This window comes from Bos mutus, chromosome 17, assembly GCF_027580195.1.
Source record: "Bos mutus isolate GX-2022 chromosome 17, NWIPB_WYAK_1.1, whole genome shotgun sequence".
In the NCBI taxonomy this organism is placed as follows: domain Eukaryota; kingdom Metazoa; phylum Chordata; class Mammalia; order Artiodactyla; family Bovidae; genus Bos; species Bos mutus.
The window spans coordinates 6,469,644-6,493,377 of NC_091633.1; the positions used below are offsets into that span (position 1 = coordinate 6,469,644).

The 23,734-nt window shown below is 47.2% G+C and overlaps 1 protein-coding gene across 1 annotated transcript; it reads right to left on the reverse strand.

The window, feature by feature from the left end:
• Window positions 1-18: 18 nt before the first annotated feature.
• SRRD (SRR1 domain containing) lies at window positions 19-23,730 on the reverse strand. The gene is made up of 7 exons (XM_070385938.1): window positions 23,541-23,730; window positions 3,854-3,894; window positions 2,255-2,514; window positions 2,078-2,176; window positions 987-1,141; window positions 583-628; window positions 19-237 (listed from the first exon to the last, which is right to left on the reverse strand). Exons 1-7 carry the CDS (start codon window positions 23,714-23,716, stop codon window positions 19-21), a joined length of 996 nt encoding a protein of 331 aa, XP_070242039.1. The 5' UTR covers window positions 23,717-23,730.
• Between the last annotated feature and the right edge of the window lie 4 nt (window positions 23,731-23,734).

Here is a 23,734-nt window from a genome sequence, read left to right on the forward strand (position 1 = left end):
TCCTATGCCGTGGGCCCCTCACAGCGAGCTCAGGTCAGCGCAGGGAGGCTCTGTCTTCTTCCTGATGATCTCGAGGTCCTCACAGTCCTGGTAATCTGGCTCTTCCCGAAACGCCCAAGTGTCCGTGGGGAGCTGTGTTAGCTTTTGTACAGGAAACCAGTGGAGAGAGGTGTCATTAAACACGTCCATGTACCTTGGGGTCTGAGGGAACGCCAGCTCCTCCAGGCCTGTCAGAATCTGAGCAGAAAGATGCAAAAGTGAAACAAGCCTCACAGGCCCAGTGAGCCCCACCCTCCCGGGCTAGAGTCCTGGTCTACTCATCACTCCAACGTTACTAAGGAATAAGGTATTTTTAGTACTTATGCAATGAGTTGGAGTCCCCAAGGACAGTGCATAAGTTGGATCAGATACTGAGAACAGAGGAAATTAAGAAACAATGAGGAGATGCACTCAAACATAGCTTTCTGGACCACAGACCCTCACAAGCACCCACCGCTACAAGTGAAGGTGGGATTCTCCACAGTAACAGAGACAGTACAGCTTCCCAGGCTGTCCACCCCAACCCTCCACTCAGGCAGATACCTTTGCAACGTATGGGTAATGTTTATGCAGAATCCTCGTCAACAACCTAGAAACCAAAATTGTTGAAAACATGATTAGGCAGTATGAGACCAGGTTCATTGCCCTTACGACACAGAAAGGCAAGATGACTTAATGGGGGTGTGCGTAAATGCCCCCGTCACTGCCCGTCTCATCAGGGAGAAACGACAGTGCGTGTGAAGCAGGCCAAGGATACTGTGTTAGTTGTAAGAAATGACTGTTTTCCCCCATTTAGAAAAGCCGTCTCTGCCGCCCTAAGAGAAGGGAGAAATTATTTGCAGAAAGACACCCTGCTTCCCAGCGTGACCCAGACTGACATCTCACAGCCCAGCCCTCTGTCCAGGGGGGACTTGAGGACTGGGTTCACCCCGGCACCCCCCGCTCACCTCTCCTCGAGCCCCCCGAAGCTGTTGCCGATGATGACCACCTTGGAAAGGGCGTCCACCGACCAGTTCCTCCACAGTAGGTTGTTGTAGAGCGCCGTCCCACAGTGCGGCATGTAGAAGACGGTGGGCTCCCCGCACACGCTCCGCTTCCCCTCCTGGGGTCCAACATGCACGGGGTGAGCATGCATCTTACAGCAAGTGGCGGGGGGGGGCAGTCCTAGCCAGCTGCGCTCAGCGCCAGATGAGTGCAGTCGTGTGCGTGCACTCACCCACGACACAGCCGCGCCCAGGCCGCCATGCGCCTCCCGCCTGCACACGTTCCCCGACACCACGGTTAACGCAGCTGAGACGACGGGAGGCGGAGGGGGTGGCGACCTCAGGCACCAAAGGGAGAGACACTCCTGCGTCGCCCTGTGCGCCACCCCCGGTGCCGGCGACAGCTACAGAGTTACCCAAGACTGAATCGGGACATCCGGAAACCCGGAAAACTCACGTCTGCTGAACACACGTGTCCCGTGAGCATGTACAGCTCTGGACACTGAGGCAGGGGCAGGGCCCTCGGGAACTGTGTCCCGTGTCATTCTCTGCAGCTCCCCATCGTGACTCGGGCCTTTTCAAACATTCCCTTGGGGTCCAGCCGCCCCCTCTGGAGAGCCTTCTTTCCGGAGGTCTCAGAGATCCCCACTACTTGAGGATTCAGCCACAACTCAGCCGGGGTCTGGGCTGCAACCTCCCGCCCCCAGAAGGGGCACCTCCCGGCAGAAGGGCCTCACGAGGTGCAGACACCGCGCCCTCTTCCCCTTCGTGCAGCGACACGCCCACCACTGAGCACAGCAGGCACACAGCCCTCAGGAGGTGCAGAGACCGCATCTCCTCCCCTCGTGCAGCGACATGCCCACCACTGAGCACAGCGGGCACACAGCCCTCAGGAGGTGCAGCGACACGCCCACCACTGAGCACAGCGGGCACACAGCCCTCAGGAGGACCAGGCAAACGGCACACGCTGCCGCCAGCTACAGGACAGCACAGGTCCACGTGGGAGCGACACACCAGCCCTGTGTGACAGGCCTCGCGCGCCCCTAACCACGTACCTCATTATCCCCGAGAACCACCACGCCCAGGGCGTTGAGGACCGCGATTTCTAGTCGACTAAACAGAGGGTCGTACACGCAGCAGTGACTCCTGGGGATCTGCAGAGGGCGACGAGTGGCTCAGTCAACGTGTGCACGAGACCGAGGAGGGGGCGGTAAGGGAGGACACAGACTCACCTGGCACCGCTCCAGAAGGAGGAGCAAAAACGCCAGCTGGCTTCTAGCTATGACGCAGCTGGCGAACTTCCCGACGCCGTAACACACACACTTGAAGCAGCAGGTCCCTGGGACCAGGGTCTCTTCCGGGACGGAGCCAGGGGCCGCATCTGCCTCCACTGGGGGGGCGTCGAGATGCAGGTGTCCCAGGGCTTCCGAGAGAGACCCCTCGGGGGCCCTCAGCTGTTCCAGGTGTTTCTGGAGACACCCGGTGATGGTTTCTGAAAGAGCGGGCCCTGCACAGTCAGAGGGCACGCTGTGACCCAGGAACTAAACCATCCATGGCCTGGGGAGCAGGGCGCGGAAGCCTTCACTCCCCAGAGAAGGGGCTGCTGGCCACACGTGGGGCGTGCAGCGGCGCCCACCCCAAGCTGACAGCGGCCGGCACCTGGGTGCCCACGGCCTCAACTAAGGGAATGCTTCAAGCCAAAGTCAGGTTCATCCATGGCCACAATGTCCATCTAATGCTTGTGTTAACTCATCCTAGTTTAGTAAGAGGTAACCAGTACATGAAATTGTGGTCTGAAATACTACCTTTGTAATAAAAGAAGAACTGAAGAGCAGAGCTCTCAAAATGATCTTGAGTAAGAACATTTAACATGTAAAAAATTTTTAAAAAGGCTGGGGCGTCTAGAGACTAAGGAAAAATAAATCGTTTCACTGGGTGGTGAGTCCTCGTCTCTCCTTTTCTGTCACTGGTACTGAATTCAGTAGAACAGACTGTATGCAGAACGAAACAAAAAGCAAACAGCCATTTATCTATTCCCGTTAATAAGATACCAATGTTGACTCATCAGCAAGGACACCTTGAAATAAGACCCAGGCCACAGAAGGTTACATAGAGACCTGGCTCTCCGCATCCACGCTGCTCAAAGAATCAGTGAATGCCTTCTGGAAAACAACCAGAAAGCGGATAGCAAGTTGACCACTTCCACCTCTGGAAATATACACTAAGAACATCACCTTAAATTTGGTAAAAAGCTTTATGCATGAAAAATTATGTATATCGGGACCTCCCTAGTGGTCCAGTGGTTAGGACTCTGCACGTCCACTGCAGGGCGCACAAGTCTGGTCACTGATTACTTAAAAAAAATAAAAACTATGTATAATAAACAACAAAAGTCCCTCCATAAAGACTATAACTATGGTATACTTGTGTTATCACCCATCATGTTTAGGAAGAGACTGTAACAGCCATGTACGGTCAGGGAAGAGAACAGGATAAATGTAAATTTCAACAACATAGTGACAACTGACATCCACTGCTCTGGTGCAGCAGGCAAGCACCACCGAGAGCACTTCAGGAAATACTTCATTTATACAGTTACACTACAGAATATGTACGTTTCCATGTCCATCCACAGATACAGAAGCTGAGGACCAGGGTTAATGCAGGAAGACACACAGTTGTAAGGGGGGTTGGAGTCAGCATTAGAACCCAGCATGGACACCCCGCCGTGAAGCAGACGTCACCCAATGAGGGCTGGATCCCCTGCTTTGCCCACCGTCAGGCCCTCCTCCCACCCCAGCCGCCTCCAGCCCGAGCCCCACGGCACCCACCTAGTGCTGAGCTCCAGAAGTCAGAGATAACCAGGTCCTCCCTGTTGAGAAAAAAAGTGGCGTGGTCACCTCTTGCCCTTTTCAGGGCTCCCTAACAGGGACTCCCTCCTGACCGGGATGATCAGGAGGTGGGGAGGGGGCACACGCTCTGACGCAGAGTCCACCCCGGAGCCTGGGGCAGGGTGCCCGGGGGACACGGCCAGAGCGGAGCCGCTGGGGCCCAGAGAGGGCCAGGGAGAGGGCTTCCCGGAGGAGGCCCCCGATTCACAGGGACACGTCTGGGTCTTGGCACACGGGGGCAGCTCCACAAACAGTGGCTAAACATGGAGATTTAGCCTCTCCACACTTCTGTGTCCTCACCTCTAAAACGGGGTGAGAACTGCACCCCTCACAGAGTTACGGCAGGGATGAAATGGGGAACGCCCAGCACACTGCCTTGTACAGAGCAGGCCTCAATCCGCGGCCTTTGTTGCTACGGATAACCCCAAGGTGAAAGTACAAGAAGGGGCAAAACCAAGTGTTTCCTGCAAAACACAGTCGATTGTTAAATGAACTGCATGGATTCTCCAATCAAAAAACGCAGAGTGGCTGAATGGATTGAGAGCATCCATCTATGTGCTGCAGACAAGAGGATCATTTCTGACGTAAGGGCACACAGTGCGAACGGGAGGGACAGGAGAAGATATCCCATGCAAATGCAAACCAGAGCAAAGTGGGAGGAGCTATACTTCCATTAGAAAAAACAGAGTTTAAAACGGATATAACAAGACTTCATGGGCTGCAGCAAAAGCTATTCTGAGAGGAATGTTCACAGCCAGAAACCTCAAGAAACAAAGTCCCAAACAACTTTACACCTCAAGGAACTAGAAAAAGAACAAAGCAGAAGGAAAGAAGGAGCGGAGCAGATGTGAAGGAAATACAGATTAAAAAGACAATCGCGGGCTTCCCTGGTGGCTCAGTGGTAAAGAACCCGCCTGCCGATGCAGGAGACACAGGTTCCATCCCTGATCCAGGAAGATCCCATGTGCCGTGGAGCAACTCCAGGACTGAACCTGTGATCCAGGGCCCTCGAGCCGCAAGTCCTGAGCCCACGTGCCACAACTCCTGAAGCCTGCATGCCCGAAGCCTGTGCTCCAGCACAGGAGAAGCCACTGCAGTGAGAGGCCCGCACACCACGCCCGGAGAGCAGCCCCACTCTCCGCCAGCTAGAGAAAAGCCCAAGCAGCAAGGGACCCATCACAGCCAATATATACATAATAAAACTATTTTAAAAAAGACAAATAGAGAAGATCAGTAAAACTAAGAGCCGGTTCTTTGAAAAGATAAACAAAATTGACAAACCATTAGCTAGACTCACCAAAAAAAAAAAAAGAAAAAAAGGAAGGCTCAAATAAAAATCAGAAATGAAAGAGGATACATTACAACTGGTACCACAGAGATATACAGAATCATAAGAGACTACTATGAACAGTTAAATGCCAACAAATTGGATGATCCAGAAGAAATGGATAGATGCCTAGAAATATTTTACCAAGACTTAATTATGAAGAAACAGAAAATCTGAACAGACTGATTACTAGTAAGGAAGGTGAAAGTGAAAGTGAAGTCGCTCAGTCATGTCCGACTCTGCAACCCCGTGGACTGTAGCCTGCCAGGCTCCTCCGTCCATGGGATTCTCCAGGCAAGAATACTGGAGTGGGTTGCCATTTCCTTCTCAAAGGAAGTTGAATCAGTAATTAAAAACCTCCCAACCAAAAGAAGTCCAGGACCAGTTAGATTGACTGGTGAATTCTACCAGACATTCAAAGAAGAATTGATAGGGATCCTTCACAAACCCTTCCAAAAATACAGGAGAAGGGAACACTCCAAACTCACTTCACGAGGCCAGCGTAACCCTGATACCATAACCAGATAAGGATGCCGTAAGGAAAGGAAATCACAGGCCAACACCCCGATGAACGCAGACACAAAAATGCTCATCAAAAACACGAGGAGACCGAACTCAGCAACACATTACAAGGAGCATACTCCATGATTAACTGGGGTTTATGCCAGGAACGCAAAGCCAATGTAATAATACAGCACATTACCAAAACGAGGGATAAATCCTATGACCATCTCCACAGATGCAGAAAGAGCGTTCGACAAAATCCAGCGTCCACTAAGATGATAACTATCAACAGAGCAGGCGTAGATGAAACAGAACTTAATAAAGGCTATAGACAGACGGCGTTTTCACCAGAGAGAAAAGCGCCTTTATGACGAAGAATGCGCTGGGTGTATTTTAAACAGTCTTCTCTTCCTTCTGCCAGAGGCACCAGGTGATTTTCCCTGGCTCTTCACCATAAGATCCTGGTGGGGTTCCTAGAGGTAGGGGCCAGGGAAGTTTGGGGGTTCCCCTCGGACGGCAGCCCCAGGAGTCTCTGAGACTCACACACTAGTCCTCACTCAGCCAGAAGCAACTCATCGAAACGGTCCCTGAAGTGTTTCCACCAACTCGTGGCTCTGGTGGCTTCCGCTCCTGAAGTGGGGCAGCTCTCCCAGGCAACAGGAGAACCCTGCCAGCTGTTCAGAAGGACCTCTGACCTCTGACACTTGCTCAGTGGCAGCTCTGTGTCTGTCCTCTGACTCCAAAAGACGGCCTTGCCCTTCCAGAGAAACATCTTGCAAGGCTGCGCTGACTGCCCTTTCTCTCCTTGTGGCTATGGTTCTGGTGCCTCTCATCAGAACAGTGGCAGGAGGACCTCTCCAGTGGCCCAGTGGCTAAGAACCCATCTGCCAGTGCAGGGGCCTTGGGGCTTGATCCCTGGTCTGGGAAGATCCAACACGCCGCAGGGCAGCTAGCCCGCCCACCGCAACCAGAGAGGAGCCCCGCAGCAACGAGGTCCCAGTGCGGCCAAAAGTAAATACTAAAACAAAACAACAGTGGCAGGAGAGGAAATAAAAGAGCACGTGTACAACGCACCAGCAGAACTATGCCTCTGAAAAAAGCACGTTTGGAACAGAAATAAAAGGAGAAATGAGACAGTGATGGCTAAAAGATTGAGGACATTCTCAGACACTGAAAAATATCACTTTAACTCAAGGTCCTCTGGACCCTCAGGTGAAAAAGGAGAGAGAGGTCCCAGTAGAGGTGGTGGGCCACGAGGCATGCCAGGTCCAATAGCTCCTCCAGCTCCAAAAAGTGACTGAAGATCAACTGGCTTTCCGGGAATCGAGGATTCCCAGGACCAAAGGGGGCTTTAAGGAGGGGCCCTTTTAAGATCGGGTGGGTTGGGCGGGACACCCCGTGCTACCATCTCACTAAAGGCCCTTCACCTCCGGACAAGCCATCAGCAAGGCTGACTCCAAGATGCCACAGTGGCTCCTCCAAAGGCCCCGTGTGCTGCGTGGTACCCGGCTTCCACACGGCCTCCTCTCCTGGTTGCGGGTGCCGTCCAGGCCTCTGCTCCCATCCAGTATCCCGCCATCAACACAGCCCCTCGCACCCTGGGCTGGGCTGCCTCCTGCGCCGCCCCTACAAGGCCTCAGAGCAGCCCCGAGCCCTCTGCCACCCACTCCTGTGGTATTCCCCTGACCCTGATGTAACCCCCGGGTTCTGGGAGAAACTCCATGGGCAGCGACTATACGTGCATTCTTTATATCGGAAATACTAGGCTCGGGACTCCCCTGGTGGTCCAGTGAAAGATTCTGCCTTGCAATGCACGGGATTTGGGTTCAATCCCTGGTCCAGGAACTAAGACCCCACGCGCCTCGGGGGAAACTAAGCCTGCTCAAAACAACTACTGAGCTCGTGCTCAGACCGCACAGCACGAGAGCGCCCACGCGACACAGAGCAAAACGCAGCCAAATAAATAATTGAATGTTAAAAAAAAAAGCTGCAAAGCAAGCAAGCAAACACCACTAAGTCTCAACTGGAGACAGACACTGGAAAGGAAAATCTGTTCGTTCATTCATTCAACCTGCATGGGTTCATCTGTGTACCTTCTGGAGCTGGACTTAATAGCCATTCAGAGAACTACTGTCTCTGGCCTTACAGAACTGTCTCTGAAAGACACAGATGGGAAAACAGGCAATTATACAACACAGCAGAGCTGCATGGGAGGAAGAACAGGGCTCTACAGGTGTGCAAAGGAGATCAAGACTTTTAAATTCCTTAGAATCTTAAACGACTTGCTTAGTTTACCTTCTTGTCGTCTTATTCTCCAAAGTGTAGCACATCTTTTCCAAGTTTTATAGTGAGATCAGGTGGAGCTGGGCAGTCCATTCAACACATTTAAACCAGATAGAAGAAAAAGCAAGCAACAACAACCTGGCTTCCTTAATTAACTGTCCACTGAAAGCAGTACTATTTTCATCATAAAAAGTGTTAACATTTTATTATTCTAAAAAGTTCTTTATATTTCATGCTTCAAATATCCAGCATAGATCATGGAGAGAAAGAAATATATCAGTAGAGCTGGAGACATTAAGGCAACCATACATTTTAAAAATTGAAAAAATTAGGAAAAATCTTGCGATTCCACGTTATTTTTTAAATGTCTATTAATAAACAGATTACACTCTCACAACTGTCCTCTCCTTCAGGAATCAGCACACAGCCCCGGGACTCCCAGTGCTAAGGTTCTTGCGGGACTCTAAGCAGTGCGCCTGTGTGTTCCACCACTTCCACTCTCTCCCCGTGAGACGGGCGTCGTCACCCCTACCACGCAGGTCACTGTGAGGGTCACATAAGATACTGCGTCTATGAAGATGCTCTGCAAAACCATAAGGTGCTTTAAACACATTAAAAAAAAAAAACAAAAGCCATATATGACAAACCCACAGCTAACATTATTCTCAACAATGTAGAACTGAAAGCCTTTCCTCTACAATCAGGAACAAGACAAGGGTGCCCACCCATTCTAACCACTTTTATTCAACAAGGTGCTGGAAGCCTTAGCTGAACCAGTTAGGCAAGAAAAAGAAAAAGAATCCCAGTCAGAAAGCAAGAAGTAAAACTGTCACTCTCTGCACAGGACATCGCACTACAGGCAAGAAGCCCCGCGAGACTCTAAAAGAGCCGTCAGAACGACCCGCAAACTCCGCAACGCGGCAGCAGACAGAACTCCACACCCTGAACTACGCTGCATCTCCACACACGAAGAACGAACTGGGGCTTCCCAGGCGGCGCTGTGACGAAGGATCTGCCTGCCAGTGCAGGACATCTAGAGACGTGGGTTTGATCCCTGGGTCAGGAAGATCCCCTGGAGCGGGGCATGGCACCCCACTCCAGTATTCTCGCCTGGGGAATCCCATGGACAGGGGAGCCTGGTGGGCTATGGTCCACGGGGTCGCAAAGAGTCGGACCCGACTGAAGTGACAGCACAGCACAGAATAATGAACTGTGAAAAACAGAAACTGAGAAAGCAACCTTGGGGAGGATGAAGATGACAGAGCAGCAGGATGGGACGCTCACCTTCTCCCACAAATACATCAAAAATACACGTCGAACGATTCTCGCAGAATATCTAATGAACGCTGGCAGAAGACTTCAGAGTGCGGAAAGGGCAACCACGCAGATCTCCATGCAACCGGGTAGAACAAAAGATAAAAACATTCCCGCACCCTGGGAAGCCCCCCTGCACCAGCCTGGAGATCCGTCAGAGCCTCGGGAAAGAACGCGGCAGCCGGCCTGCGGCAGCCAGAGCAAACAGAGGGCTACACGGGCGGGCAGTGCCGCTGCCCTGCGCCTGAGACACAGGGCCCGGCACGGGTCCAGGCTGGGTGCCGGGACATGGGCTTTGAGATCAGACCTAGGGAGGGCTGGGGTTGGCTGTGTGGGAACAGCTGGGACGGGGCTGGAATCGGGTGCACCCACAGCTAAGGGTGTGCCAGGCCATGTCGTGGGGGGCTGCATAAGGGGAGAGGCAGGTCCCCCTGTCCATTGTAGCCTTTTCCCTTATGCGCATACTCACAGAAAGCCAACTGAGAAAAAACACCAATATAAGACTTATGGGATAATACAAAGCATGCATAATAGGGATTTCAGAAGGGGAAGAAAGAGAAAAGGGGATCAAAAATGTATTGCAAGAGATTATGGCTGAGAACTTCGCAAACCTACAGAAGGAAGCAGATACCCAGGTACAGGAAGGAGTCGATCCCATGTTTCCTGCACCACAGGCAGATTCTTTACTGATGAGCCACCAGGGAAGCCCCAAGACATACTATAATTTAAAAAATGGCAAAAGTGAAAGATAGCTAAAGAGAAATTCTAAAGGCAGCAAGAGAAAAACTGGCGGCTCAGTGATAAAGAACCTGCCTGCCAATGTAAGAGACGTGAGTTTGATCCTTGGGTCAGGAAGATCCCCTGGAGGAGGAAATGGCAACCCACTCCAGTGTTCTTGCCCAGGAAATCCCATGGACATAGAAGCCTGGCGGGCTACAGTCCATAGGGTTGCAAAGACTAGGACACGACTCAGCAACTAAACAACACATTTTAAGGGAACCCCCGCTCCCCGCAACAAGGCCATCAGACAGTTTCTCTACAGAAATGTTACCGGCCAGAAATCTATCTTACAGTGGTAAGATAGGTTCAAAGTCCTAGAAGGGAAAGATCTGTAATCAAGATTGTCCATCCAGCAAGATTATCACTTAGAATAGACAGAGAATTTCTTAAATAAGCAAAAACTAAAAAAATACAGCAATACTCAACCTATCCTAAAGGAAATGTTAATAAAGAGGAAATCACAATTGGAAAGTAAATCACATAAATAAGCCAGTTAAATAGACTTTTAAAAAATCTAAAAATCTTCTGTGACTGTGATAACCACAGAGAATGGAGCATGAACATGAAGATATAAAAGAGGAAATCAAAACCATAAGACGTGGGGAAGAAGAGTAAGAACATAGATTATTTCCCCCTATAATGTGTTGGAGCCTGTATGATTGATTACCAGTCTAAGACAAGCAAATACAGGAAGGGGTTCACACACTTGAAAAACAGGGTAACCACAAATCAAAAGCATACAACAGAGTCACAAGAACCAAAAAGAAGAGAACATAAACAAGAGAGAAGAAAATCATCAAGCCACAAAAAAGAAAAAGGGACAAAGAAGAAACATAAAATCAAAGGGAAAACAAGATTTAAAATGGCAGTAAATACATATCTATCGATAATTGCCTTAAATGTCAATGGACTAAATGCTGCAATTAAAAGACACAGAGTGGCAGACTGGATTAAAACAAACAAACAAAACTAAAAACAAGAGCCTACAATACACTGGTCACAAAAGACCCACTTTAGGGCAGAGGACACGAACAGACGGAAAGTGGGGATAGAAAAAGACATTTCATGCAAACGGAAGTGATGAGAAAGCAGGGGCTGCAATACTAATATCAGACGAAATAGACTTTACAACAAAGGAGATAAAGAAAGATAAAAAAGGACACTAAGTGATGATACAAGAAGCAACAGAAGAAGATCTCACACTCATCAACATGCGCGCACCCAACACATCAGATCAGATCAGGTCAGGCGCTCAGTCGTGTCCGACTCCTCGAGACCCCATGAATCGCAGCACGCCAGGCCTCCCTGTCCATCACAAACTCCCGGAGTCCACTCAGACTCACGTCCATCGAGTCGGTGATGCCATCCAGCCATCTCATCCTCTGTGGTCCCCTTCTCCTCTTGCCCCCAATCCCTCCCAGCATCAGAGTCTTTTCCAATAAGTCAACTCTTTGCATGAGGTGGCCAAAGTACTGGAGTTTCAGCTTTAGCATCATTCCTTCCAAAGAGATCCCAGGGCTGATCTCCTTCAGAATGGACTGGTTGGATCTCCTTGCAGTCTAAGGGACTCTCAAAAGTCTTCTCCAACACCACAGTTCAAAAGCATCAATTCTTCAGTGCTCAGCTTTCTTCACAGTCCAACTCTCACATCCATACATGACCACTGGAAAAACCATAGCCTTGACTAGACGAACCTTTGTTGGCAAAGTAATGTCTCTGCTTTTCAATATGCTATCTAGGTTGGTCATAACTTTCCTTCCAAGGAGTAACCTAACACACGGGGCACCCATACACAGAACAAATACTAACAGACATAAAGGGAGAAACTGACAGAAATCCAGAACAGTAGGAGAGGTTAGCACCCCACTCACATCAATAAAGTAACAGATACGAAATGATACAAAAAGAACAGTTAAGACTTAATGGGTATTTTTAGAACATTACATCCAAAAAAATACCCAGAATACACATTCTTTTCAATTGCACATGGAACATTCTCTAGGATTCACCACCTACTAGGGTACAAAACAAGCCTCAACAAATTTAAGAGCATGGAAATTATCTCAAGCATCTTTCCTGACCAAAACAGCATGAAACCAGGAATTAATCACAGAAAAAGAAATGAGAAAAAAAACACACGATTACACGAGGACTAAGCAACAAGCTGCTAAAAAACTAGTGGGTCAGCAGTGAAATCAAAGAGGAGATTGAGAAAGGCTTTTGACAAATGGAAATGAAAGCACAAAATCTATGTGATGCGCTAAAAGCAGTTCTTAGAGGAAAGTTCACAGCAATGCAAGCCTTTCTCAAAAAACAAGAAAAATCTCATATAAAGAACCTAATTTATCACTTAAGAGAATTAGAAAAAGAACAAAAAAACCTAAAACCAGAGGGAAGAAAGTAATAAATGTCAGAGACGAAATAAACAAGAGAGATTAGAAAACATAGATAAACTCAGTAAAACCAGAAACTGGTTCTGTGAAAGGATAAACACAATTGACAAAACTCGAGCCAGGCTCACCAAGGTGAAGAGTGACACTCCAAATCAACAAACAAGAAATGGAAAAGGAGACACGACAGAAACACAGAGCAGAGCACCAGGAACAATTACGAGCCAGCACAGCTGACAGCCTGGAAGAAATGGCTAAGTCTCTAAAAACACATAGCCCATCAAAACTGAATCAAGAAGAAATCCTCTGATCACCAGAAGTGAAATACCATCTGTAATTTAAAAACTCCCTACAAAGAAAAGTCCAGGACCAGAGGGCTTCAAAGGTAAATTGTACCAAACATGAGAAGAAGAACTGATACCAACCCTTAAGTGAAGTGAGAGTGAAGTGAAAGTCGCTCAGTCGTGTCCGACTCTCTGCAACTCCAGGGACTATACAGTCGACCATGGCATTCTCCAGGCCAGAACACTGAAGTGGGCAGCCTTTCCCTTCCCCAGGGGATCTTCCCAACCCAGGGATGAAACCCAGGTCTCCCGCACTGCAGGCAGATTCTTTACCAGCTGAGCCCCCAGGGAAGCCCAATCCTTCTCAAACTCTTCCCAAAAAAATGGAGAGGAAGCAGCACTCCCAAAGACGTTCTATGAAACCATCATTACCCTGATACGAAAACCAGACAGAAACATCACAAAAAAGAAAAGAAGAAAATTATAGGCCAATATTTTTGATGAATATAGATGCAAAAATTCTCAACAAAATATTAACTGAATCCAATAACGCATAAAAAGATTACACACTGCATCAAGTGAGATTCACCCCAGGTTCACAAAGATGGTCCAACATATGCAGAATCAATCAATGGGATAAACTGAAGACAAAAACATGTTATCACCATCTGTTAGATACAGAAAAAGCGTTTGAAAAAGCATTTGACAAAATTCAATATCCTTTCATGCTTTTTTTTAAAAGCTCTTTCTAAAGTGGATATAAAGGGAAACATCTCAGGATAATGAAAGCTATTTATGGCAAGTGAAAGTGTTAATCGCTCAGTCCTGTCTGACTCTCTGTGATCCCATGGACTGTAGCCCACCAGGCTCCTCTGTCCATGGAATTCTCCAGGCAAGAATACTGGAGTGGGTTGCCATGACCTCCTCCAGGGATTGAACCCATGTCTCTAATGTCCTCTGCATCGGCAGGTGGATTCTTTACCATGAGTGCCACCTGGGGAACCCATTTATGACAAACCCAAAGGCAACATGATATTAACTGGTGAAAAGCTGAAAGCGTTCCCCTTAATATCTGGAAGAAGATAAGGATGCCCACTCTCACCTCTTCTTTTATAAGTATTGGAAGTGCTAGCCACAGCAATCAAATAAGGAAAAGAAACAAAAGATATTCAAATTGGGAAGGAAGAAATAAAATTCTCATTATATGCAGAAAATACAATACTATATATAAAAAACACTAAAGACCTCACACAAAAACTACTAGAACTGATAAATTCAGAACAGCAGAAACAAACTGACTGCATTTCTTTACACAAAAAATATCATAAAGGGAATGAAGGAAAAAAAAAAAAACAACCTCTTAAAATTTCATCCTCGCCCCTCCCCCCACCACCAAAATAAAATACTCTGGAGTAAACCTGACCAAGGAAGTGAAACACACACTGAGAACTATAAAACATTAATAAAGGAAATTCAAGATGACTCATGTCCCACGCTCTTGGATTGGACGAATATTATTAAAATGTCCATACTACCCAAAGTAATATGCAGATTTAATGTGACCCCTATCAAGTTACCCATGACATTTTTTCACATAACTGGAACAAATACTCCGAAAATTTAAACAGAATCATAAAAGATCCAGAATTGCCAAAGCAATCCAGAAGAAAAAGAACAAAGCTGGAGGCACAACCCTCCCAGACGTCAGATAACGCTACAAAGCTATGGTAATCAAACCAGTGTGGCACTGGCCCAAAATCAGACATATGGATCAACAGAACAGAATAGACAGCCCAGAGATACTGCCACACGTCTGTGGTGAATCAGTACTTCACAGAGGAGGCAATGATACACAATGGGAAAAAGACCGCTTCTTCAGCAAGTGGTGTGGGGAAAGCCAGACAGCCTCACGTAAATCAGTGATGTTGGAACACACCATCTCACCATACACAAAAAGACCCAAAATGGACTAAAGACTTAAATATAATGCATGGCACCATAAAAGTCCTAGAAGATATCATAGGCAAGATATTCTCTGACGTAAGTTATACCAATGTTTTCTTAGGTCAATTTCTCAAGGCAACAGAAATAAAAAATAAATGAAGTGAAGTAAAGTGAAAGTCGCTAAGTCATGTCTGACTCTTTGAGACCCCATGGACTATACAGTCCACGGAATTCTCCAGGCCAGAATACTGGAGTGGGTAGCCTTTCCCTTCTCCAGAGGATCTTCTCAACCCAGCAACTGAAGGCAGGTCTCCCGCACTGCAGGCAGATTCTTTACCAGCTGAGCCACAAGGGAAGCCCTAAATGGGATCTAATCAAACTTAAAAACTCAAGCTTCTGCACAGCAAAGGAAACCACAAACAAATGAAAAGGCAACCTAAAGAATGGGATAAAGTATCTGTGAACAATGCAACTGACAAGGGTTTAATTTACAAAATACATAAGGAGCTCACAAAACAACAAAACATGAAACAACCAACTGAAAAACGGGCATAAGACCTAAACAGACCTTTTTTCAAAGAAGAAATACAGGTGGCCAATAGGCACGTGAGAAGACGCTCATCACAGCTAATTACCAGAGCAGTGCACATCAGAACTACAATGAGCTATCGATCCCCTCACATCCACCAGAACGGCTTTAAAAAGTCTACCGATATCAAATGCTGGAGAAAGGCACGGAGAAAGGGGAGTTCTCCTGCACTGCTGCTGGGAATGTATGTTGGCGCAGCCACGCGGAAAACACTTACGGAGGTTCCTCAGCAAACTTAAAACAGAATAACCATATGATATGGCAATCCCACTCCTGGGCATATATCCGAACAAAGCTATAATTTAAAAAGATACACACAAACCTATATTCATAGCAGTACTATTCACAACAGCCAAGACAGGGGAACAACCTAAGCGTTAACTGACAGATGAATAAAGAAGATGTGTGTGTGTGTGTGTGTGTGTGTGTGTGTGTGTGTGTGTGTGTGATGGAATACTACTCAGCCATAAAAAAGACACCATTTGCAGCAACACAGCTGGAAGCAGAGATTACCATACTAAGTGAACTAAGTCAGAAACAGAAGGACCACATGGTATCAATTATATGTGGGATCTAAAGTACGACACAAATGAACTTGCCTAGGAATCCAAATCACTCATGGACACAGACAACAGGCTGCTGCTGCTGCTGCTGAGTCACTTCAGTCGTGTCCCATTCTGTGCGACCCCAGAGACGGCAGCCCACCAGGCTCCCCCGTCCCCGGGATTCTCCAGGCAAGAACACTGGAGTGGGTTGCCATTTCCTTCTCCAGTGCATGAAGGGAAAAGTGAAAGTGAAGTCGCTCAGTCGTGTCCGACCCTCAGCGACCCCATGGACTGCGGCCCACCAGGCTCCTCCGTCCGTGGGATTTTCCAGGCGAGAGTGCTGGAGTGGGTGCCGTTGCCTTCTCCGAGACAACAGGCTGGTGGCCCCCAGAGCAGACGGCGGAGAGGGCTGGCGTGGGAGGCGGGGTCAGCAGATGACACTTCCATATAGAGAAGGGATAAACCACACGGGCCTACTGTACAGCAGAGAGCTACAGCCAATCTCCTGTGAGAAACCACAATGAAAAGAACATATAAAAAAGAATGCATATGTTAACATACGATAAATGAATCACTTTGCTGTACAACAGAAATTAACACAGTTTAAATCAACTACACTTCAATAAAAAATACTGATCAGGAAAAAAAAGAAACAACCTCATATACAACTGCATCAAAAAGATTTTTATACCTAAAAAAGAATAAAATACCTGAGAATAAATGTAACCAAGCAAGTGAAAGATTCACATACTGAAAAAGACAAGATATTAAAGAAAGAAAACTGAAGAAGACACAAATAAGTGGAAACATATTTCCTGATCATGGATTGCAATTAATGTTGTTAAAACGCCCATACTACCTGAAGAAATTTACAGATTCAATGCAATCCTCATCAAAATTCCCATGGCATTTTTAATGAAACAGGACAAACAATTCTAAAATTTGTACGGAGCCACAAAAGACCCCAAATAGCCACAGCGGTCTTGAGAAAGAACAACAAGGCTAGAGCTACCAGGCCCTGATTTCAAACCCATCGCAAAACTACAGTGATTGAAACAGTACAGTTTTGGTTTAAAAACACACACACACATCAGAGGAACAGAACAGAGCCTAGAAATAAATCCACTCCACCTACGGTCGGTTAATTCACAACAAAGGAGCCAAGAGTGCAAAATGGAGAAGACAGTCTCTTCAATAAACTGCATTTGGAAAAACTGACATCCACATTAAAGAAGAAGAAGAAAGCTGGACCACTATCTTACACCATACACAAAGCTCAACTCAAAATGGATTTAGACTTAAACATAAGACTTGAGATCAGGACTTCCTTGGTGGTCTAGCTGCTAAGACTCCACACTCCCGATGCAGGGGGCATGGGTCTGACGCCTGGTCGGCGCACTAGATCTCACACGCCGCAATTAAAAGATGGAGCATGCCGCAACTGAGAACCGGTGCGGCCAGACAAACAAAACTGCGTATACTTTTAGAAAGACCGGAAACCATAAAACTCCTGGAAGAAATCACAGGCAGTAAACGTGACACAAGTATTTGTGATGCTTGTCTGTTTCTATTTATCAAAAATTTTTTCGTGATGATATTTTAAATCTAACACCAAAAGTACAAGTAACAAAAGTAAAAATAAGTGGAACTACATCAAACTAAAAAGCTTCTGCATGGCACCTGTAACCATGGACACAATGAACAGGCAACATACCGAATGGGAGACAGTATCTGCAAACCACGTTATCTGCTAAGGGCTTAATATCCAAAGCATACAGAGAACACACAACAGCAAAACATCCCAAACACTTCGATTAAAATATGGGCAGGAGATCTGAACACACCTTTTTTTCCGAAGAAGACATACAGATGGCCAACAGGTTCATGAAAAGCTGCTCAACATCACTAAACAGTAGAGAAGTACAAACGAAAGCCACCATGAGCTACCACCTCATACCTCTTAGGATGGCTATATCAAGAAGAGAGAGAAATAACAACTGCTGGTAAGGATGTGGACAGAGGAGAACTCTGGCGTACTGCTGGTAGAAATGTCCACTGGTGCGGCCACTACTGGGAACAGTATCAAAAAATTAACAACAGAACTACCATTTGAGGGGTCCCCGACAGTCCAGTGGCTAAGACTTCACGTTCCAACACAGGGGGTGTGGGCTCCATCCCTGGTTGGGGAGTTAAGACCCCATATGCGACTTGGCCAAAACAAAAACCAAAACCGCCAAAGCGTACCATAGAAACAATGTGGTAACAAACTCAGTGAAGACTTTAAAGATGGCCCACATCAAAAAAAAAGTCTTAAAAGAACTACCATTTGAGCCAACAATTCTACTTGTGGGTATTCCTCCGAAGAAAATGAAAACACTATTTCGAAAACCCACGCGCATTCACGGCATTCACGCCCACGCTCACTGCAGCACGATCTGCGACAGCCCAAGATGTGGAAGCAGCATATGTGCCCATCACGGGAGAAAGGGCACAGGAACTGGGAGAACACACACACTCCAAGACACCAGATCCTCACAAAAACTCTACAAAAAGGAAAAACGATACAACACCGACAGATGAGCCCCCCAGGTCAGAAGGGGGCCAACATGCTACCAGGAAGAGCGGAGGACAGCTACTAACAGCTCCGGAAAGGCCAAAGCGGAAACGACGCTCAGGGTGGATGTCTGGTGATGAAAGTAAAATCCGATGCTGCGAAGAACAATATTGCAAAGGATCCTGGAATGTTAGGTCCGTGCATCAGGGTAAACTGGACGTGGTCAAGCAGGAGATGGCAAAAGTAAACATCGACGTCTTAGGAATCAGTGAACTAGAATGGAGGGGAACGGGCAAAGTTAATTCAGCTGACCACTGTATCTCCTCTGTGGGCAAGAACCCCATAGAAGAACTGGAGTAGCCCTCAGAGTCAATAAGAGAGTCTGAAATGTAGTACTTGGGTGCAACTTCAAGAATGACAGAATGATCTCAGTTCATTCCCAAGGCAAACCATTCAGTATCACAGTAATCCAAGTCTGATGCAGAAAAAGTCAATGAAGACCTAGAAGACCGCCTAGAACTAACACCAAAAAGAGATGTCCTATTCATCAGAGGGGGCTGGAATGCAAAAGTAGGAAGTCAAGAGATATCTGGAGTATCAACAGGCAATTTTGGCCTTGGAGTACAAAATGAAGCAGGGCAAAGTCTAACAGAATTCTGCCAAGAGAATGCACTGGTCACAGCTAACACCCTTTTTCAACAACACAAGAGACAACTTTGCACATGGACATCACCAAATGGTCAATATCAAAATCAGACTGATTACATTCTTTGTAGCCGAAGATGGAGAAGCTGTATATAGTCAGCAAAAACAAGACCAGGAGCTGACTATGGCTCAGACCATCAGCTCCTTATGGCAAAATTCAGGATTAAATTAAAGAAAGTGGGGAAAACCACCAGGCTAGTCAGGTACGACTTAAATCCAATCCCCTATGAGTGTAAGTGGAGATGACAAACAGATTCAAGGGACTGGATCCAGCAGACAGACTCCCTGCAGAACAACACACAGAGGCCCGTAGTGCTGTACAGGAGGCGGCGAGAAAGACCATCCCAAAAGAAAGAAAAGCAAGAAGGCAAAGGGCTGGTCTGAGGAGGCTTTACAAGTAGCTGAGGAAAGAAGAGAAGTGAAAAGCAAGGGAGAAAGGGAAAGGTTCAGCCAACTAAACGTGGAGTTCCAGAGGACAGCACGGAGGGGCAGATGGCCTTCTTCAATGAACAGTGCAGAGAAACAGAGGAAGACAACAGAGGGGAAAGACGAGAGGTCTCCTCCAGAAAATGAGAAACATCAAAGGAGCACTTCATCCAAAGATGGGCACAATAAAGGACAGAAACGGTAAAGACCTAAGAGAAGCAGAAAAGATAGAAGAGAAGAGAAGCAGAAAAGAAAGAAAGAATACACACAACTGTACAAAAAAGATCTTAACGACCCAGATAACCACAGAGGTACAGTCTCTCACTCAGAACCAGACATTCTGGAGTGTGAAGTCAAGTGGGCCTTGGGAAGCACTGCTGTCAAGAACAGAGAAGGCAACGGCACCCCACTCCAGCACTTTTGCCTGGAAAAGCCCATGGATGGAGGAGCCTGGTAGGCTGCAGTCCATGGGGTTGCTAGAGTCGGACAAGACTGAGAGACTTGACTTTCACTTTTCACTTTCATGCATTGGAGAAGGAAATGGCAATCCACTCCAGTGTTCTTGCCTGGAGAATTCCAAGGACAGGGGAGCCTGGTGGGCTGCTGTCTATGGGGTCGCACAGAGTCAGACATGACTGAAGCGACTTAGCGGCAGCAGCAGCAGCAGCTGTCAAGAAAGCTAGAGGAGGTGATGGATTTCCAGCAAAGCTACTTAGAATCCTAAAAGATGATGCTATCAAAGTGCTGCACTCAAAGGTGAGCAAATCTGGAAAATCCAGCAGTGGGCACAGGACTGGAAAAGGTCAATCTTCATTCAAATTCCCAAGAAGGGCAGTACTAAAGAGTGTTCAAACCACTGGACAATTGCACTCATCTCCCATGCTAGTAAGGTTAGGCTCAAAATCCTCCAAGCTAGGCTTCAACATTACATGAACCGAGAACTTCCAGATGTTCAAGCTGGGTTTAGAAAAGGCAGAGGAACTAGAGATCAAATTGTCAACATTCGCTGGATCACAGAGGAAGCAAAGAATTCCAGAAAAACACCTACCTCTGTTTCAATGACTACGCTAAAGCCTTTGACTGTGTGGATCATTAAAAACTGTGGAAAACTCATAGAGATAGGAATACCAGACCATCTTACCTGTCTCCTGAGAAACCTGTATGCAGGTCAAAAAGCAACAGTTAGAATCCTGTATGGAACAACTGACTGGCTCGGAACTGAGAAAGGAGTACAAGGCTGTTTATTGTCACCCTGTTTATTTAACTTATACACAGAGCACATCATGCAAAATGCTGGCCTGGGTGAGTTACAAGCAGGAATCAAGATCGCTGGGAGAAGTATCAACAACCTCTGATAAAATACGCAGATAATACCACTCATATGGCAGAAAGCAAAGAGGAACTAAAGAGCCTCTTGATGAGGGTGAAGGAGGAGAATGAAAAAGCCAGCTTAAAATTCAATATTAAAAAAACTAAGATCATAGCATCCGGTCCCATCACTTCATGGCAAGTAGAAGGGGAAAAGTGGAAGTGTGACAGATCTCCTCTTCTTAGGCTCTAAAATCACTGCTGATGTTGACTGTAGCCGTAAAATTAGAGGACAATTGCTTCTTGGCAGGAAAGCTATGACGAACCTAGACAGAATATTAAAAAGCAGAGATCATTTTGCTAACAAGTGAAAGTCACTCAGTCATGTCCAGCTATTTGTGACCCCATGGACTATATAGTCCATGTATTCTCCAGGCCAAAATACTGGAGTGGGTAGCCGTTCCCCTCTCCAGCAGATCTTCCCAACCCAGGGATCGAACCCAGATCTCCTGCATTGCAGGTGGATTCTTTACCAACTGAGCCACAAGGGAAGCCCAATGTAGTCATATAGTCATAGCCATGGTTTTCCAGCAGTCAGCCATAGGTACATATAGTCAAAGCCATGGTTTTCCAGCAGTCATGTATCGATGTGAGAGTTGGACCATAAAGAAGGTTCAGCACCAAAGAACTGATGTTTTCAAAGTCCGGTGCTAAAGAAGACTCTTTAGAGTCCCTTGGACAGCAAGATCAAACCAGTCAATCCTAAAGGAAATCAACCCTGAATATTTATTGGAAGTACTGATGCTGAAGCTCCAATAACTTGGAAAAGACCCTGATGATGAGAAAGACTGAGGATAGGAGAAGGGAGCGAGAGAGGATGAGATGGTTGGATGGCAGGATGGCATCACCAACTCAATGGACATGAGTTTGAGCAAACTCAGGGAGATGGTGAAGGACAGGGAAGCCTGGTGTGCTACAGTTCCTTGGGTCCCAAAGAGTCAGACATGACTTAATCTGTCTTGTATCAATCTGATTATTAGAGCAGCCAGAAGAACCTAGAAGAGTAGATTGTTCCTCCTCAACACTATATAAAGTACACAGCAAAGCATGGAGGGGTGGGGGTGGGATAAACCAGAATAATGGAGAGCTTTGAAGTTACCAAAGTTTTGAAGGAAGTTCTGAAGTTCCCTGGTTCCAAACAGGGAAAGGAGAACGTCAAGGCTGTATATTGTCACCCTGCTTATTTAACTTATATGCAGAGTGCATCATGAGAAACGCTGGGCTGGATGAAGCACAGCTGGAATCAAGATTGCCGGGAGAAATATCAATAACCTCAGATATGCAGATGACACCATCCTTATGGCAGAAAGTGAAGAACTAAAGAGCCTCTTGATGAAAGTGAAAGAGGAGAGTGAAAAAGTTGTTTTAAAACTCAACATTCAGAAAACTAAGATCATAGCATCTGGTCCCATCACTTCATGGGAAATAGATGGAGAAACAGTTAACGGACTTTATTCTGGGGGGCTCCAAAATCACTGCAGATGGTGACTGCAGCCATGAAATTAAAAAGACACTTGCTCCTTGGAAGAAAAGTTATGACCAACCTAGACAGCATATTAAAAAGCAGAGACATTACTTTGCCAACAAAGGTCCATCTAGTCAAGGCTATGGTTTTTCCAGTGGTCATGTATGGATGTGAGAGTTGGACTGTGAAGAAAGCTGAGCACCGAAGAACTGATGCTTTTGAACTGTGGTGTTGGAGAACACTTTTGAGAGTCCCTTGAACAGCAAGGAGATCCAACCAGTCCATCCTAAAGGAAATCAGTCCTGAATATTCATTGGAAGGACTGATGCTGAAGCTGAAACTCCAATACTTTGGCCACCCGACGTCAAGAACTGACTCTTGGAAAAGACCCTGATGCTGGGAAAGACTGAAGGTGGGAGAAGGGGACGACAGAGGATGAGATGGTTGGATGGCATCACCGACTCAATGGACATGAGTTTAAGTAAACTGGGGGAGTTGGTGATGGAGAGGGAAGCTTGGCGTGCTGCAGTCCATGGGGTCGCAAAGAGTCCGACATGACTAAGATGAACTGAACTTGAAGTTACCAAAGACAAAGGTTTGAAACCTGGCTCTATACACATCTAGAAACCGTTTTTCTTCGAGACTCGGTGCCCCATCGGGACCCTAGCGTGGCTGAGATGTTCATCTCGATAAAGAGCGCTTAAGCCAGTGTCAGCCACAGAGCAGCAGCTCCTCAATTAACCAAGGATGAGACTCGTGAAAATGACTATCAAGTGTGCACGCTGCGGCCCTGGTGTGAGCAAAACCACTGATGACCGATATCAGCATTATATTCATACCGAACACGGGCAGCGCGCTTACCACGCGCCAGATACTGTTTGGAATGCTGCAACCATTTACTAATCCACTGAACCCTCGAAACAAGCCTATATAGGTACTATTACTATTTTCACGCCCATTGGCCACGCCAGTTGCAACCGCCATAAGAGACGTTATTGCGTGCTTATTACAATAATGAGCTCTTTATCTCTGTTACCTCCACCCAGAACCCTTAAATCCTGAGCGTTAAAGGGGACAAACGGCGAGACTGGGGCTCGGGGAGACTCCCACGGGCGTGAAGTCTGGACCCAGGACCGAGTCCGTCCTTACCTGGCTTCCTGGATGCGACGAAGCACGACTCCACCGTCCACCTCGGGCTCGGCTCCCGGGGTCCCAGCGGCCGCCGCAGCCTCCCTCCGCTTCGGACGCCGAGCCGCTGGGCGCCTTCTCCGCGGAGATGCCGCCCGCCAGGTTTCTCGTGTCGCCGCCGCCGCCGCCGCCGCCATGGGCCTCCGACGTCACGG